The 19,496-nt window shown below is 37.3% G+C and overlaps 1 protein-coding gene across 1 annotated transcript in view; it reads left to right on the top strand.

The window, feature by feature from the left end:
* Positions 1 to 19,496, top strand: part of INPP4B (inositol polyphosphate-4-phosphatase type II B) — a 290,644-nt gene that overhangs the window by 191,535 nt on the left and 79,613 nt on the right. Inside the window, exons 12-13 of the mRNA XM_067297109.1 lie at positions 452 to 599; positions 12,120 to 12,250. Of these exons, the coding sequence (XP_067153210.1) occupies positions 452 to 599; positions 12,120 to 12,250 (279 nt within the window). The remainder of the gene's footprint in view (positions 1 to 451; positions 600 to 12,119; positions 12,251 to 19,496) is intronic.

The raw sequence follows: 19,496 nt of genomic DNA, 5'->3' as shown, positions 1-19,496 counted from the left end.
ATCATGGAGAAATTGTGTTGGATATATCTAAACCACACAAGGCATGCTTCACTTGCCCCATGCAATTTATTATTAATATGTGAGAGATTCTAGCATGTGGTAAATTATGGTGTTGACTGTATGCAAGTTCACTGTTGATTTGTGCTTTGCTTTTCCTAACTTTATCTCAAGTGTTAAGATAGCATAATTTACATTCTTACAACACTGAAATGCTAAATTCACAAGATACCTGCTGTGCTGGTTAAATGTAACTTATCTACTGCGCTAGTAACATTTAGCCCTCAATATGTTGCTATAATAAATAGAATTTTAATGTTTTTAAAATTAATTCTGGAAACAGGGGGAAAGGGACAAGTAACGTCATATTTTTGGATGAAATTGTTGTCATACATTTTTCAAAGAGTTGTATAACCCCAGTTAAACAACAATGTAATTTTTCCGCTTTCTGCAGTGTTAAAAAACCCAATCTGTAAGTTATATAGATTCCCTACTTCTGACAACAAGTGGATGCAGATCCGAGAACAGATGGCTGAGACCACCCTCTCTTTCCATGTTCCTAAAGAACTGATCAATCTGCACATAAAGGAGGATATGAGAAGGTAAGGAAGAAAAAAGTAACGATGGTAAATACTGTTCTTAGCTAGAATACTGTGTGTGATGAACTAAAATTTTAAGTTTTACTATGAAATAGGCAAAATATAGTGGTCTTTTTGGTTGATTAGTATTCACAGCTATAACTGAAGAGCAAAACTGATTGCTCAGAATTTTTAGTACATCAGTGACCTCAAATTCTGGGCAATGAACTGTGCTAAATCCAGTCATTACTTTAATTGTGTAAAAATCAACATTTGATTAACAATATTAATATTCTGAAAAGTTAACATTTTATAAACAAACGACACGTGACAAGGGTCTAAACTGCATCGTGTTTATCTTTGTGCCTCACAACACTAATAGCACGGATAAATATTATGCAAGCAGTAAGAAAAAACATGGTTGTAGTTTGTAAAGGAGCAATGAGAATACAAATCATTTTCCTCTTGTTCATTTGTATTAGTTGGCATAAGAAAAGGATACCAAAGTAATGCATTTTCTAATGTTTTGCTCATGTCTGACCTTGAAATCAGGTAGGACATCTGAGGATCATCACAGTGTATATGGCCTGGGAAAGGGAGGGTAGGAAGCAGTAGTGGTCTTAAATCTTTTGGCCGCCCAAATTCCCGGTGCAGGGAACTAGTATGGGAGCCTGCCCTTGAATTACCTGTAAGTTCTGCTGATGTAACTGGGGAAAAAGGAAAATTTCAAGCAGTCCAGGGCTTATTTACAAGCATACCTGTTTTTTCCAATGATAGTAGATGGCCTAGAAAAAGATACTCCCTCTCCCCGTGTGCCTTGCCTCACATAGTTGGGCATCTGGTCTTATCTGTAACAGTACCACTGTGAGCTAACGCTGCATCCCAAAGCCATCCTGTGTACTTTCCCTCTTTAGCAGCCCATCAGAGGAGTTGCCTGTGGTTGTTTACAGTGGTTACTGGTCCTGCAATAGGACCCTTTTTTCTTTTTTTATTCGTCCCATCTGCCACTGCTGTATGATCTTTTTATGCCAATAGAACAGCATGTAGGGGACCAGAATCTTGCTTTTAATAAAGTCAGTGGACTGATGCATACTTATGTATGGTGATGATAGGTTATAAAAATCCTATGTGAATTGGTATAATACTTTATTCATTTACTATGGTATTTAGGCTTTTATGGCCTTATCTTGTTTTAGAGCACTAATGTGTAAGGTTTTTTCAGTAAGCAATAAAAATAGATTATGTTGAATGCATAGTTCATTCACTTTCCAAATTTTCACTTGTCCCATGGGTAGATGCCCTTTTAAGTGTTAGGGAATTACTTTAACCACCGTTACTTCTTGTGCATTATCATCTCCGCAACCATAATGCAAGTAATAGCACTTACTGTTGTTTCGTGCTATAGTATTTACCTCCTTGGATAAAGTCTCAGTAAAGATTCACTGTGGTTTATGTTTTCAATGATTGTTTAGTACTTGCTAAAATAAAGAAGGGCTTTGAGAGTGATAGGTATGCTTTCTGTATATTTTTCTGACATTAGCTAGTATGATTGGAGTATTCTTCCTTTGCCTTGAAACTGAACAAATCTATACAACCATTAGGAAGGCTATGTTTAATAGCATTTCATCATCACTGAGGAAGAAACAGAAGTAAAAGTTGCTCAAAGGTTGAGGAAAGTGCTTGTGATTTTCCTAAATGCTGACATGGAGCCTAGTGGAAAGTGTGTGTGTGTGTGTGTGTGTGTGTGTGTGTGAAAGAGTGAGTGTAAGTGATTGTATTGGTCTGAGGGAGGAGATGGGGCCAGCTGTGAGGAGCAGTAACTTGTGGTAGGATCCTAGCAGGTGGTGGGAACAGAGACACCCGTGTCGCCTGTCATCGTAGAAATGGGGCCTGTAGGTTAGGTCTTCAGCATTGAACGCACTTGACTGTGTAAAATAATTGCAAAGATTTGTGCTCTTACAGACTCCTTACATTTGTAAAGTAGTAAAATGACATTGGAAGGATTGGAAGGATACTGTTCTGTTAGTTCTTAAACTCTTGTAAAAACTTGCAGTGTGCCATTTTGATGCTATTCTTTTGGGAAATATTCTTCTCACTCTTTTTTCCCCTGTTAGTTTAAAAGAATGATCATTTTTATCTCAGAGGCCACTCTTTATCATCCTCCCCATGTTTCATTTTATTCCTGTTGTGGCTTCAATATAGTCAGTTCTGAAGCAATTAACTATAAAAAGTATCCAAGTGCAATATTAGTTTAGTATTGTGCATTAAATGGCATATTAAATTCATTTTTCTTATAGCTCTAAAGATTGGTTACCTGTTGCTAAAACTACAATGTTCATTGTTAACCAAACTCTTGCATTTTCTAACTCGATGCTCTGAAGTATGTAACTTCAAAGGATATTTAACTTTGTTCAAGTTTTTCAATATGAAATGTTTTTCAAGCTATGCATGAATATGAAAATATGAATGACTTTATCCTTCAGACCTCCACAGAAAACATTTTAGTTGGAGCTGTACTGTTGTTGTGATGTTCTAGTAAGGGCCATACAGTCTACTTTGCTGTTGTATTTTACTAAAAAATTATTTCAGTTTTCTCTCCAAGGTTTTCCAAAGAGTCCCTTTTCCCCCTATTTCTAATATTTCTTTAAACAGATCTTGTCCAGAATTTTTTTCTCTCTAAAATGCAAGATTAGCCAAGTAGTTTTTCAAACCTAATGCTTAGGGAAAAAAAAAAAAGGCTAGTTATTTGCAATAAATTATTCAGAAACTTTGTGAGGCCATATAATCTAACTTTGCAGTTGTAGATGCACCTTTCATTGCTCTAGATGAGTGGAGTAAGAGAATTGGAGGCTCTAGTGGAAGCTGCTGTATGCGTACGTGTCTCAGGGTTGTCGCTAAAGCTCTCTTCTGTCCCTTGGGACCAAGCTCAGCTTTGGCTAAAGGGAGATTCTACCTGCTGATGGCTGGATTAGGCCCATGACATTTGTGGTCACAATCCATGAACAAATTTCAAAGATAAATGCTGCACTTCCTTTGAATCCTTTCTCCAGAGTGCAAAGCACAGTGCAGCTTTCCTCCTGCATCAGGACAGGCTCTCCGATCCCGACTATCCTTTTCTTGTGCAGAGGTATGCTGTGGTCAGCGCAATAAATACTGCACAATCCCTTTGTCTCTCTTCGTAATTCTTTCTAATTCTTTCTTGTAACATTCCAGAGTGAGGATGAAGTTAAGACTGTTTGAGAGGTGTGTATTTTTCTGTTACCTTTTAATACACAACTGTAGTAGAGAAATGGAGACCCCAGCAGAAATGCTATGTGTTGGGAATAGGCATTGATTTTCTTGAACTTGGCATATGATGTTTTAAATGATTTATTTTTGAGCAACTGCATTGCAAACAGGTTGTTTGCTGAAGCCATGAGAGAGGTAGAGTGAAAGAGTTATGCTGAGTATCATGACTTTTTAAGCTGTTTGAATGCACCACTTTTTTTTAGACAGATTTTAGACTCTCCTGTTTATCTCCCCACACTCAACATTATTAGTTTTCAAACTATTTAATTTTTAAAGGATAAAAGATAGTGTAATATGTAAAAGTGTAATATATGAACACTATGTAATTCTCAGTACTCTTTACTTCACTGTTAATAATTAATTTTTGAAAAAGATGGCCCCTGTGAAGGTCTAAGGAATTTTCATGTCTGATGTAAAGAGGCAAAATTTGCTGGGTTTTATTTTGTTATTGTTTGTTTAAAGTTGTAGTACATTGAAATGGAATAACATTTTCTGATCTGATTTTTGCTAGTTAGCTCTAGATAACATCAGCTTTATTATTCAGTAGTGCTGAAAGCTATAAAATATTAACTTAGTACTGACTGCCCTTGGACTGTGAGAGTAATAGCACAGGCAAAGAGAAGAAAGCAGATCTCTTTAAAACCATAGTCAGTGAAGTGCTTCTTAGGAGAAGACTAGAAGAAATTCTGAATTCTCTCAGTTTAAATACAGAAATAGTGGAGCATGCATGGTATTTTCCCCTGGAAGGATGAGAGAACTGAAGAGCTTGTATCTTTTATATATATATTTGAAAGGAGTATAACAAAATGTTTTCCATTTATATATATATATATATTTATATATATGTATGTGTGTGTGTAGGTATATATGTATATAGTTTTGTATCATTAGGAGTATGTGAGTTGCTTAACGCCGTTTTCTTTTGAATTAATTAGTGTATAGGAAGTAGCAGGAACAGTTCTGTCTGGGGGTAGAAATCCCCTGTCCTCTATGGACAAAATAATACAGTCCTGTTTCTCTGCTATAACAGGGCTATACACACAAATAGCCAGAAGGTAGACATTTCCTATCAGAGCTGTTTCTAAAGCCTATGCTGTAGATTGTACATTGCTTCCTTCTGTGAATCCCAGTTCTCAAATTCACCTCATATTTGCCAGCTGAATCAGGCGAACGTTTACCTGTTTCTTATAGGTTTAAAGTTGAAAACTTGTTTCATAGGTGCTTCAAGCCGTGAATTCTTGGTTTGGTTTTTGGGTGGTTTTCCAAGGATAATTTTCCATCACTTAAATCTTTTCAAAGAATTACTTTTAGATACTTGATTTTTTTTTTTAAGAGTAGATTGTTTATATTTGAGAAATGGGTCAGAGAGGTTTGTTTTGCCATTTTCTGCAAAATCCACCCAGCTTTTAAGACTCCACAGAATTACTGTATACCAATCAGCAGTGCTCATCAGACTGGCTGCTAAAATTTCCAAAGTTTTATTTGTGCACAGCATGTCATGGTCTCTGAGAAGTCCATAGTGAGTGAATTACCTACCTGGTAGCTCTTGTAGGGCCTCTTGTGATAGTGAATAACAGTACAAAACCAAAGCAAAAAATAGCCTTGTTATCAAGATTATAATTACTTTAACACACTCAAGTTCCTTCATCACAACAGGCTTTTGAGTTTTTGCATAGTTAACTAGCTTTAGTACTTATCAGTACTTACCTGTGGTTCTAATGGTGCTAAATTGGGTATAATTTTGTTGTTTCATGTCAGTGAGAGTGCAGAGAAAATATAAATTAGTGGTATTGAGGGGTTAAGATTAAAAAATCTTTATGCAATTTTATTACATTACTCACTTCATAAAGATCATCACTGTTCATTTTGAATGAGACACTGTGATTAATAAATTGAGGAAAAAAGAAAAAAGAACCCGCCCCAAAACTATGTAGATGCTTGAGTAATCATGCAGTTAAAATATGGTTAATCTTGCCATGGGTATGAGTCCAAACATAATGAAAGAAATGAAGTCATTAATATAAATCATGAGAATAAAATACTGCTTCAGCTCTAGCATATAAGCAAAGGCATTTCCTTAATTTGACCCAAGCTGACTCCAGTATTTTCTAATGAAACAGGAAAACAAAAAATATAAATCTAAAACAATTCTATACTAAAATACGATTTAGGATTAAAATGTAAATTCCACAGATGCCATTCTGAGTATTACTGAATTTGAGACTCTCTGCTGTCATGCGATACAGGAGAATTATCCTATGCTATTAAATGAGAATCATAGACTTAACCTCAAATGATTATGCTGTTTGAAGATCTGAGTCTTTCAAAGATAAACAGGTAATAAAATATCACAGGAAGGAAAAGAGTTTTAAGTCAGGAAGAAAGAAGCGGGTATAAATTAGTTTATATATTGTCTGCATCTTTGGATAATGAAGGGGGAGGGAGGGTAGAAATGCAAAAAGGACGCTCCAGCTCTGAGGATCAGTATAAAAAATTCTTAAGGCTCTGCAGATCTCAGTGTACTCTCCATATATACATGGAGAAAGCAGGTTTCAAAATATTCTTAATGTTATGTTTTATTTGAATGGGGGGGTTTATGTTTTTTCTGTTTTGTTTTATTGACAAATGTTTAAGGAATGCAGTTGATGGACACAACCTACTTTTTAGTTTTTAATTATGTGGCAGGTAGAGTTTACCAGAACCTGAAATATGTATTGGAAATTCTGTAAGAAGAAAAAATCGGCTTCTGTCTTCAAGAGGTTCTACCTTTATTCATTTTTGTGTTAGTTTCCCCAGAAGGGATTAAATCCTCCTCCAATTATTTGTCTGTTTCAGAAAGAGCATAGTAAAACAGCTATGATTTTTTACTTCTGGAGAGAATGTTATATTGTTTTGGTGGGTTATTGCCTATATATCATAGGTCTATAACTTGTCGTAAAGGAAAATGAGGGTAATTTTCATCTTTTCTGTAGAATAGAAACACATAAATGTTTATCAATAAACATGTACACTTTAAAGCAGAATTTTTGACAAAAGTAATTCTTAGACTCCTTACTTTTAAAAGTATGGAACAGAGTTATAGATCTAAGCTGCCTTTACTTATGATTCATTGGCTCATGCCCCAAAGCTTATGGTTTATATTTACTCCAAAGCTTTGTTTGTTAAATATTTACAACTTTGTGGCTTTTATAATATTATAAAACTTTTGAAAATATAATCTGTACAAATGCCTGATCTTGTTTTGAATCCTGCTAAGCACTTTGCTTCTGATGCTTTGTGTAAGTGGATTTCAGAAGCTAATTTTGCTTGATGGAAAAGAAAAAAAATGCTTCCTTTTTCAGTTTTGAATTTGTCATATTTGCTTCATTGGACATCCCGTCCCTGGATTTTGAAGCTGGATGAATCAAAGTTACTTCTTTGTCTTCATATAGCATTTTTGTTTTATGTGCTTTTATCATATCTCCTCTTACTTATCTCTTCTCTAAGAAAAAAATTCACTGATCTTTTCAACTTCATTTGTGAACTTGTGAAGATTTGTGCTGTGTCCTTAATGACGCAAACTGCTATTCTTACTGCTCCTTTTTCTGGGATGAAATAGGAGATCCAAAACACTTCTCTGAGGGAACACCTCCTGACTGATCTTGCTCATCATACTATCTTGCTGCTGGTTTTTGCTTCATTTGTTTTTGTCACTGACCACGGGTCTTCACTGTGCTTTCCACAGTGGCACCTGGACTGGTGAAGCTAGTGGTAGTTTTGCCCAGGAATTCACTGGGAACATGATTTTGGCTTTAGGACATTTTCTTCAATTAATTTAGAACACGTTGCATACGATTAGTCAACATGCTCTTTCCAGTAGAGAAGTACTCTTTCCAGAAGTACTCTTTCCAGTACTCTTTCTATTTTGTGTTTGTCAGCACTGAATATGTTTCCTTTAGACTTCTAAGCCATTCTTACCTCCTCATGCCCCATGGGATGAGAAAGTGACTTTTTTCTATTGCTGTGGTCATTAGAGTGCCTGTTTTTATAGAGACACTGTTTTTATAGAGACTGTCTACATGAGTAATAAAGGAAATTCTCTGTGCCTCTTTCTGGTACTTTCAGTAGTTTATTATAATCATGGGCCAACAGTGTGTTTAAGAAAAAAAACGAACAAAAAACGCCAGGAGTTGATAAATCAACAGGCAGAATATTAATTTGGGCCTTGAGTGCTCAAAATTCATTTGATACTGGGCTTCACTGAAAACTTGCTTGGAACCAAAAAATTGCATGTAGTTTTAATGTTATGAGTCTGATTGCACTACTACAAACTGCTTGATTGTCTGTAATCTTAGAAACGTATCCAGTCGTGCAGTCTTTACAGGCTCTGGTTGCCCTGATATAGTTGCTTATAAAGAGGAAACGTGGGTGGCTGAGTCCAGGCACAGACCGTCCCAAACCGTCTTGCACATGAGTGTGCCGGGCTGCTAAATGACTCGCCTTTCCATCAGCGAGGAAAGGCTGAGTAAAGCTGAAGTCCCTATAGGGCAAAGTGCCCGACAATTGTAGCTACGTACCTCAGTAAGTCATTCAAAGCATAAGAGGACGTTAATGGTTTTAAACAGAGACTGAAATGAAGGTCTGTGACACTTCTAATGCTGCTGTGGAATCCTGAGGAGTCTCATAATTTATTCTTACAACTTTTCATCTTTGCGGGTGTTGTATTAGTACCTAATGATCATTGATCTTTGTACTGATGATCAGCGTATATAGTGCTTTCAGCAGATCAGAGGTCCAGTACTGAATTTTTCTGCCTTAATGGCAAAAGAGAGACTTGAAGAAAGGGTAAAAAGTAGGTCTGTGATTTTTAACGAGGAACTTCTTCCAACCATAAGGGAAAGCATCAGTGAAAGCTGGCATCATTAGACAGCTAAAGGAAAGAATTGTTGTGGAAGAGCAAGAGTGTCTGAGAAACATTTAAAAATAAGGTAATTGGCTTATGTTCAATGTGAAAGAGGAGGAATGGGACAGCTGGTTACATCAGCCCTCTGATTAGATACAAATGGGGCAAGATTGTATGTGTCAAGGCCACAGAGAAAAATACTAAAGTAATCAAGGAAGGAGACAATGGAAGGTTGGCTGAGAGTTTCCCTGTGCCTTCACAGCAAAGACTATCTTGGAGATGGTTTGTGGAGTTAAATAGCAAGATTTAGATAAAGCTTGGATTTGATACTGTAGGAAGGGTTGAAGTTGATGCTGAGCATAAAATCTGTCATCCTGATGTGTGCAATTACCTGGAAAAGGCTTTGAGAGGGGATTTGCAGTGGGGGAAGAGGAAGATAAATAGCTCTATTTTAACGATATTGAGCTTGCTCTGAGCTAGCTGCTCTGTTGACAAGTTGTTCAAAATTTCATAGCTATACTGAAAAAGTGAATCAGTAACCAATTTGCCCTTTTGGAGAACCAATATATATTATGAATATTAATTTCCTATTTTAATACTGTGTGTTATGTGACTTGTTGCACCATGGTTGTTTGATGTGATTACTATTTGAAGTGTGTTTTAAAGTTTTTTGATGAAGTAAACTCCAGTGTAAAGTACTAGGGTATTATTAAAACAAATTAAGGATATTTTTAAGATTGAATGGTTTTTTTGGATATTACTGTTGGCTGTAAGCTTCTAACGTAGAAAAATATGTTTTTCAGTCTGTTGGTTTACTATTGGGGGGTGCAAACTGATGATAATATAGACTATGAAATATTGTTGATGGGGCTTATGTATAAAAGCAATAATCCTATTTTCAACAATAACTCAGAAAAGAATTGTAGTGACTCACCAGCAGCAAATAGTAAGAATTCATATAACACAAATAGTATTAAAATCCTAAATGTCTTGGATCTGTTATTGCATTTGAAAAAAAAGGCTGGTTTTGAAGGAATAATATCTACTCAAATAATATTGTATTTCATTCTTTTGATTTTACCTTTATTTTCTTAAGGAAAATAAATGTAGAAAAAATAGTATTTAAAGTGTCCATGCTGTACATGTTCCAGATTGCCATAAAACTGCAAGCTTACTTTAATAAAACCTTATAGATTAGGAGTGTCTTTTTATAAGATACAAGAGGCTGTATTTTGACTTCAATGATGTGTATGTGTTTCTGAGATAAAATCAATACAAGCCTCATTCACAATGATAAGAGCAGGATTTGACATTCTTTGAAAACTTGTTAAAATTAATACAGTGTGATTTGAACTTTCCCTTCCCGTTGATGTCAGTGGAGTTAAATCATAGCCAGTCAGTCAACCCAGTTTTGGCTCACAGATGGTATTTTGCTTTGAGATAAGGACTTTCTACTCCTGCTGTTGCTTGGCTTGAGCATGGGCCCAGCAGCTCCAGGGATGGTGGACTCAGGTGCTGGGGGGCAGAGCTGAGCGCTCCCAGCGAAGAGCCATGAGGAAGGGGATGGGGCTGAAGTGGGATTCTTTGGGTAGAAACGGTCGTCTGGGCCTTCTGAGGCTAGGACGAGGTAAGAGATCTCCCAGGGGATAGAGGACTCCCTGGGTGGGGTGGGTTGGTGTATCCACCCCTCCCTGTGTAATATTCCTTCTATTGATATATTGCTGTACAGGAGGAGCAGGAAAGTTTCGGTGCTCAGCCAGGTCCAAGCATTGATCCCAAAACTGTTAAACTAGGTTACCTTCTAAATATTAAGTGCTAAAATACCTTCACTGCAAATAAATACCACGCCAAATCTTACAGGCCTTTCTTAGGAGGAAGCCCTGAGATTTTGGTTCAGTGGGATGTCTCGTTTTCAGGCTGTTTAAAACTTGCAAGGAAGATGGTGAGTTGGTCTGATTACAGCTGATGATTCTTATGGTACAACATTGCCAGTTTATGTGAACGAAGGAAAATGGAACTGATCTACTTCTATCCTTCATGCGAATAAAACAGAAAAAAGTAATCACACATTGTTAGTAAGCCCCCAATGAGTTCTTGTATGGTAATCTTTTTTTCCAATTTGATACTTTATAAGACATATAACAAAAAAAAAAAAGCTTGAATTCTGCTTCCAATGCTATCAGTCTGATTTTTGCTGTTGCCTTACTCGGAAGCAGGATTATGCCTGTATAACTTGCTCTAACACTCCTTACTCTAACACAAAGCAAATAATCATGGGAAAAGCCTCAGTATGGGGCTTTTTTGTTTGTTTAAGAAATAATTTTAATAATTTGTGGCTAGTGCTCAGAACTGCTCCTATAGGTTTTGCTATGTTTCTATGCTGTCTCCTTGGGTGGAATTTTTTTTCTTTAAGTAGTTTCATTTATCCAGGAGTTATCCTCCAGGAGTCTTTTTTGAGACTTCCAAGAATTGCGGTGAATCCCTCTGCTTGATACTTTGATGGAAATGAGGAAAATTATTTGATCATGTTGCACAAGATTTCTTCTGAACAACTCCAAACAGTTGAAGACTCAAGATCTTTCATTTTCAGTTTCATTAAAAGCAGAGCCCCCGAAGGATAAAATGATAGATGTGGGATGAACTTAAGTAGCAAGTGGGGAAGGCAAACAGAAGGCCCAGTGCACTGGAACTATGCTTGTTTGTGTAGGAAATTAAAGTGATCTCAATTTCATCGGGTCACCTCTCAAAAGAATGTACAGGAAAACTGATAATTTGCTAAAGGATTTCCTTTTGGATTTTCAGTGACATGTTTGGTTTCCACAACACTGCTGTTTTGACCTGATGAACACAGCTGTAAGGCTGAAGATTAGGTATTAGGGGAATGGTTTTTTGGGCAATGAAGAAATGTGGGGGCTCGTATGTTGGCTAGATTGACATTTGTAGAAATGGTGCTAAAATTGTGTTTATGGTATGCATGAATGTAGGCAAAGAACAGAACTTACCAGAATGGCTATACTGCAAGCATTGCAAAAGAAATGAACTTTGTATCCTTTACAATGGCATTTAACATTTCTTCACAAAACCATACTTGCTATTAACACAGCTCTCTGGAGCTTTGGAAGGAGCCCACCTCCAGGGAGGAAATGGTATTTCAGTTTGCATTCGTACAAGATAAGCTCTGAACACAAAAGTACTGTATGTACTGCCTTGATGTTCTTTACTGTGTGACTGAAAAACAGAGCTGAAATCTGAATTTCACAGGAGTCATGAAAACAGACTCAAGTTAATGATTTCTTTCAGTAAAGAAATGCTTTTTATGCTTGTTAACAACCAGTTTTGGGATTATTGCCATCTCTTTTTGCCTTTTGATACAGGAATCAGGAACTTAAAGAGTTGGGAGAGCTTGCTCCTCACTGGGACAACATGCGTAAAAATGTTATTGCTCACTGTGATCAGATGTTGAGCTTGTACCAGGATACTCTTGCAGAGCTCGGAAAGCATACAGGTATGAAAGCCGCTTCCCTTGTCCTGGAGAGGTTAAGAATTAATGAGGTTAACTGCCATTTTATGCTTGAGTATTCAGCAGAAATAAAACACACAAAAAATGAAATATGTGTAGTCTTTGTGTTTCAGTGATAATCACAGGTTCCCTATTTCTTCTAATTTTTTTCATGCACTCCAGCAGATTTTTGCAGTTAGCATGGTACACGGTTATACAGCAGGCAAAAAAGTTGGAAAAGTGGGTGTGCCTGTTTTGTTTGCACGTTCCCTTGAATATAGTACTCTGCAAGTATTGAATACCGTCTGCCAACTGAAACCGGTTAGTTACTGCCAGCTTTCCTTGAAACTAACCCAAGTTGCATGTAGCAGTATGCAGTGTAACAGTAACATCTAGCTATGATTTGCATATCCTTCATGTAGTAGTCATCATTGTCTACGGTGTGCCAGAAAAGCAGAGTATTATAGGACAGGCAGTCTGTCATCATCCAGAAGCAGATCTGTGTGCTCCACAAGCTTGTTCTGCATGGAGCCAGTGCTCTTGTACTGTGAAGTGCACCAGGTGCTTGATCTGTAAATATCTGACAGGATCCGGTGGTCAGGGACTGTAATGCATCATCGTGTCTGTGTGCCAGTTAAATAAGACAGCATTGGTGACAAATGTGCAGAAAAGGCATCTGGTCATTTGCTCTGGTAGGAACTCTTGCTCATAAAAAGAGCAAGAGACGACTGCAGAACAAACCATTTGTTCCTTTGAATTTCTTTTCTTTTGATGGCTCACAAATCACCCAAGGAACTAATGACAATTCTTTTCTGTTTTGTGAAGCTATTGGAATTATTTCCAGAATAACACACTGTTATTTTAAGCAAATGAAAATTTGTCTGTTTATAACATGCTTTTACACACACGCACGCGTACATGTGCATGCACACACGAAATGGGCACAGTTGTTCTCAATGACTACAGAGCCTTCTTGCTGCTGCATTCTTGCTGGTGTCAGATTTCTACTGCCAATCCTCACACTTCCCATCTCAGCGTGCTTTCCGTGACTGTGCTGCCATTATCGCTTACATATGCTGTTTCACTCTATATTCTCTCCCCATTAGATGTTCCCAGTAGGGTCTTACTCCTGCAGTTTTGTGTGTAGGCATAGCAGTGCATGTGAGAGGTGAAAAGGGCTTTGTTTATGTGTTACATACACCTAAGTTCGCAGCCTGGAGTGTTTCTGGAAAAGGAATATCTTACAGGTATGAATATTTGTGAAATTGGAGGTATAAATTATAATAGCATATTACTTTTGAAATTCCATTTACATATTTAGGGAAAACTTGCAGTATTTTCTTAACCATTTCTAGCTTCCTACATAAGAGCCTGTAAAAAAGACTTTTCTATGTGTTGTGAGAAATGGAGCAATGAGTTTTTACTTCAATATGCAGCTGAAATGCACAGCAGAATAATTTTTTTTATACAGAATTGGGTGCATTATTTTTATTATAATGTGTCTGCTGCATTTAGTATTTGAGACACAGATCCTTCTCTTCCAAAATATGCATTAAATCTGTGCTTTGATCTTTTATCCATCATCTTTTAATACAAGACTGAGCATGATTTTTGTCTTTCCAGATTGCTCTGAGATAGCTATTCTTGGTCCCAGGGCAAAAAGAAAAAGAGAAATCCTGTTTCAGTCTATGAACAAAAGACGGGCTTTAGCTGAACCCAAACATTTCAGGAGCAGTTGACCACCTGCTTAAATGTGTGTGTGGTGGGGTGTAGGGGTGGAAAGCTCATCTGTTACACTAAATTTTATATAATCATTTGCATCTTGGGTGCAAAAGAGTAATTTAGTCTTATTCATGGTTGTTTACCATCGTCAGAATATTCCAGTTCTGATTTTGGCAGAGTACTGCCTGATCCAGCATAAGAGTTACTATATTTCTGTGTTTTAACTAATTTATGGTTTTTTAATGCTTTGCTAATTACATTTTGAAAGCGTTCCATAAAGCATCATATGCAAGGCAATAAATACAGGTTATGAAGGAGTCAATGTAATAATTATCACTTGCAGGAAAATATTGAAATGACTTTTTGAGATTAAAAAAAATAGACAATGTAATCTATTCAATATAAATCCTGAAAGGTCTGTAATGTGCCAAGTGAATTTGAAAAGGGTTGGTGATGTTAACTGGCTTGTCTTAACTGTGGTTTGTGGTAACTGCAGTTGGCCAAGGGAACCCAAGATTACTGAAGGAGGAGAGAAGCAGCATGTATAAAAAGAGTAGCAATCTTCCCTTGTCTCTTAAAATAAAGACCCTCCACCCCCCAACAACATAGTAATGGTACTAAAGGTGAAAAATAATGAGAAAGGAGTGAAGTAGGAGGCCAACACTCAGGTACCTACTTAAATCTCATTTATTCAGCCACCTTTTTTTCCCCCCCCCACTAATATGCTGCTGGAAAGTTGCTTATTTATATATGAAGAAAAAAAAAAGATTTTCACCTTGTGCCAAAGGTTACTTTAACATTTGAAAGCCGATTTTATTGTAATCAGTGGGATATGCACACATTCTCTAAAGCCAAACAACAATACAGTCTTTTTATAGAAAACATTGTCGTCTTTATATCCTACACTATAGTAGGGGGTATAAAGACCCCTATACTATTTTTATTCTTATTTATTAAATAATTAAATTAGATGATAAATTCTTTGGATAGTGAGTGTTCCTTCAGAATTGTTCCATAGAGGTCTAACATATTTTTATGTATACAAATATACTTAATCTAGGAGTTGGGAGGGGTATATTGAGTATATGTCTGTAGAGCCAGACTAAAACCCCAAATCTGTGCTTTGATCTTGCAGGCAATGTAAGATTTAGATGCCAAAAAGTAAAATGAACGTTAGTACAGACTTCTTACCCGATTTTCCCTCCTTTTGGAAATGCTGTATTTAAAGTTGTTGATGTAAACACATGCTTTACTTAAGTGGTGTCTTAAAGATTTAATTGGCTGAGAGTTCATTTTGCTTTCAGAGGTCACTTTCTCTGAAGTGTTAGCCTGTATGGCTTGTGCCTGGATCTGATCTTCTGGGGAGCTATAGCTGCCTGACTGGTTTTTAAATGTATTGCCGACTTCTCAGGGCATCGTTCTTTGTGTGCCCTCTGCTTTTTTCTTGGTGAACTGTGGGAAAGCTGCCTTCTTCTTCTGGGCACCTGGTGGGAAATGTAGGATGGTACTGGCAGAAAACTAATGGTGACAGCAGGTCAGGTTGAATGCAAGCAGAGCCAGGCACGCTCGGACACTCCAGCATGTTGGCTATTGTAGTCTGATAAGTCATTAAAGTGAGGGTCACAGAGGTTTGTGTGGTTGAGAAAGACCATTTGTGCTCCCAGCTTGGTCTGGAGATGTTCTGTGGTTGTAGGCGTCAGTGATACGACTCAGCCTGGGGCTCGCCCAAGCCATGGTGGCCTCCCAGGCGGCTCCTGCTAGAAAACCCTTTTGCATGCAGGGCTAGAGAGGCCAGAAATAGCAGTCCTTAATGCGTGGCCCAAGGAAATTCCCTTATGGCAGATAAGAACCCTCAGATCCCACTTCCAGTGTCTCAGGCCGTCGGCGCAGGTGCAGCCAGAGCTCAAGGATTCCCTTGAGCTCCTGCAATGACCTTCACTGGTCTTTTAACGTAATATTATCGTAGAATTTTCCTCTGTTTTGAAGTACTGTAATTAGAGAAATGGTGCTCCTGTATGGAGGAGAATAATATTCAGCTAATAAAGCATATGTAACTGAATATTTTCACTTTAACTGTCTGTTTTACAGTTTGATCCCAATTCTAAAAATATTTTTATACACTAGTATTTGAATATATATAGTATAGTATTTGAATTTGCATTCTCTACAATGTTCTCTCAACATTGCTTTTGTGGTAGCCAATATTGTATAGTATTGAGCTCTGTGAGGAATCTGTCCCCTTGACTGACTGTCTGTATATCCATTTACCTCTCTATGACATGTCTTCAATCATAAATTTAATTTTGTTTCAGATCTCTCTCAAAAAAAATCTTAATTTCATTTTTTATCTGAATTATTTATTGTAAATTGGTTTGATATTCTGCAGCCTAGTACTGTAAGATATTGAGTACCTTTTGCCAAAGCATTATGCCCTCAACATAAGCACTGTCTGCCTTGCTTTAAAAACTGAAGCCAAGAAATTCTCTGTGAATATTTTTTCTGTTAGTTGTTGAATTTTACAGTATATAAGTATTAACATAAAGCTAACATCTCAAAAGCAAGCAGAGACACCTCGTCTCATCACAGCAGTTCAGCGATGATGCCAGCAGTACTGTTTCTGTATTGTCTCTCAGCAGTGTTAGTGCCTGTCCAATTTCTATCACAATTATGTAAGGTTAGATCTCTAATTGTACGTTTATTTCTCTTTTTAATAGCTTTTTTTTATTTATTCTTGCAAAATTTTCATTAAGCTGATATATTTTGTTGCATCTTTAGTACAGGGGGTACTTATAGGTTTACTATAGGCTCTTACCTGCTTCTCCTGACCATTACTTGCTTTTAACCCGGTTTTTCTTCCTTGATCATTTTTAACAAGTATATTTCAGTTCTCTGTGAAACAGAGATTAACCTCTGTGTATGGTTTTCAGAAATTTGTCCCTACTCTCTTTTGAAAGGAGTAGCATAGAGATGTGAATAAAATTAGAGGCATATTTTAACATGTCCTAGTTCTTGCCCTTTCAAACATTCAGGAGAGAAAAACAGAAAAAGAGGTATTTGATAGTCTGTTAAAAAGAGAGGGGAGAAAAAAAGGGGGGGGGAGGGGGAGAGGGGATGATAGAGGGCAAGAGAGAGTTCCAGGTCTGTGGTCAGATGCAAAGAGATGGTTCGTTTACTGTTTTGTCTGAATTCGAGGAAATTGTAGGGTTAAAAAGCACTTCATTATTGTCCAGAATATTGCTTCCACTGTCTGTAACGCTGAAAACCAGATTTTGCTGAAATCCTGGAATCTTTTTCCCACAGATAGTGTGCTTCGTGTTCTGAAATGTACTGCAATATTGTCTTAGCAAAAGTTAATCAGACAAGACAAGTGTGATGGTTTTTCTATATAAGACTTACAGATTATAACTTAAAAATTACAAATTTAGTAATGAAAGCAAGGCAAACATAGACATTATTACTTACTGTATTTGCACAAAAGCAATGCTGAGAGAACATTGTAGAGAATGCAAACTCAAATACTCACAAGATAGAAAATGCTAAAATTGGAGATGTGGGTACAACTTCAATTCAGTCTTTTCAGGTATTTATATTTCAGTGGAGGCTTTACTTTCCTGGTGTCATGAATTCATGCGAAAAGAGATTTTGCTTTAGAGTTTGGCCTTTATAGTCTTCTGGAGTTACCTTAGTGTGTTGCCTGAGCTTTGGATGAGGCCATTCCCTTCCCTGCTGTGCCCAGGAGTAGCTGTGTAACTGCGTTGGACCCCTGGGTCTGCACCCACCCAGGAACCAGTCCTAACAGGTAGTCTGCAATCAGCAGTGCTTATAGCTAGGAACCTGACATGGTTGCTTTTCTAAATTAGATCAGGCTTCTGTTATCTGGCTCCAGGCACAAAATTTCTGAGTCAGCTTGCTACCTTGTGAAGGCTCAATTTTAAGACGAGGCCAACTGGCTGTATTCCCTGTGGAAAGCCATGGAGCTCTTTCACCTCTGACTGGGCTCCTCTACCTGCTGTCCAGCCAAAGGTGGAGAAGCTGGCAGGAGAAGCACCAACTCTTGACAGCTACTCTTCTCCCTCCTTGGCACCTTAAAAGCAGGAGTAAAGCTAATGTGATTGCTTTGTTACTAGCTGAACAATTGCTCATCTTTAAAAAGGTGCTTTTTCACAGGTAGATTGTCACAGTTCTGAAGGACTCACTCCGCGTTAGTCAATTAGATACAAATATCTCCAGTTGTCTTCCCTCATAGGCAACGTACAGAAGGGAAGATACTATCTGTAAATACAATTTTTCAAAGCATTCCCCTCCTATGATCATGTATTGTAGTTTCCAGGAAATACCAACCTCACACTCAGCTGGGCTATTTGTGGAATTTAATGAAGAAGGCTGCTGTTAGTAGACCACCTCATTTATTTTGGAAATTGAAAGACTGCAGTGAAAGTGTCAGGAGATTGCATTAGTGTTAGACAGCAATTTTGGTTTAGTAGTATAGTCACTGAAAATGGACGTTTAAGGAAGTTAGGACTATTTTATATTCATATTGTTTTGGTGAACACTTTTATCCTCAAAAATGCGAGGCAATTTTTGAAAATGTTAAGTATTTTTGTTTCAAAACAGTATTATAACAAAATTCTGAAAGGGTTAGGCAACAACAGAACAAATCATTTCAGGTTAATCTAAAACACACATTTGGTGAGTTTGGGAGGGAGTAGAACTTTGAAACTTTTTAGTTTGACCTGAAATGAGTTTTTTTCCTGATTTTTTGTCTTTTTTTTCTAGTTCAGTCATCAAACTGAAAATTCTATTATTCGTGCAGCTCTAGAAGGAGAAGAAAAGACGATCAAGGTTAAGGCAATTGAATATTGCTCTGGAGAACTGGACACTATCCCTGCCTCTGTCACAAAGTCCCTATGTGACACTAGGCAAGTCAGACCTTTCAGAAGTGGTCACTGTGTGTTCTTTTTTGTAAGCCTGACAATAGTCACAGGCTCTATTTTGCAGAAGTGCTGAGTGCTTACGGATGTAACTCAAGTCAGTGGGAGCTGTGCTTCCAAAATGACAAGTGCTGTCTAATAATGCCTACTCTGCAGAATCAGATCCCCCATATCTCATGTTGATGCATTGTTTCTTAAATGCTTCCACCTTTAGTTCTTTCCTGCCATTAAAATGGGTGAAATTATAACCTTTTATTCAGCCAGTTAAAATTATTTTGTGAATATTTGTAAAGCCCTCAGAGACTATAGTGATGAATATGATGGACAGGTTTGAGGAAATGAATAACCCTGTCTTTGTAGCAAAGGCTTGAGCAATATATTTAAGTCTAAGGACCAAAGTAAAAGTTGGAAACCTAGTACTGAACTGCTGCTTCCAAAGTGAGCACCAAAGACCCTACATGTTGAAAAGCTAGTATGTGATATGTCATTAAAGTCTGTTTCATGGTTCCTGTTCAAGTGAATGTCAAATTAAGGTTGCAAAAGCTATCTACATTCTGGTATTTCCTAACTTCAAAGAGTTTAACCTTGCAACAATAATA

This window comes from Apteryx mantelli, chromosome 5 (genome assembly GCF_036417845.1).
Source record: "Apteryx mantelli isolate bAptMan1 chromosome 5, bAptMan1.hap1, whole genome shotgun sequence".
NCBI classification, from domain to species: Eukaryota; Metazoa; Chordata; class Aves; order Apterygiformes; family Apterygidae; genus Apteryx; species Apteryx mantelli.
This window is presented reverse-complemented; position numbering and strand designations above follow the sequence as displayed.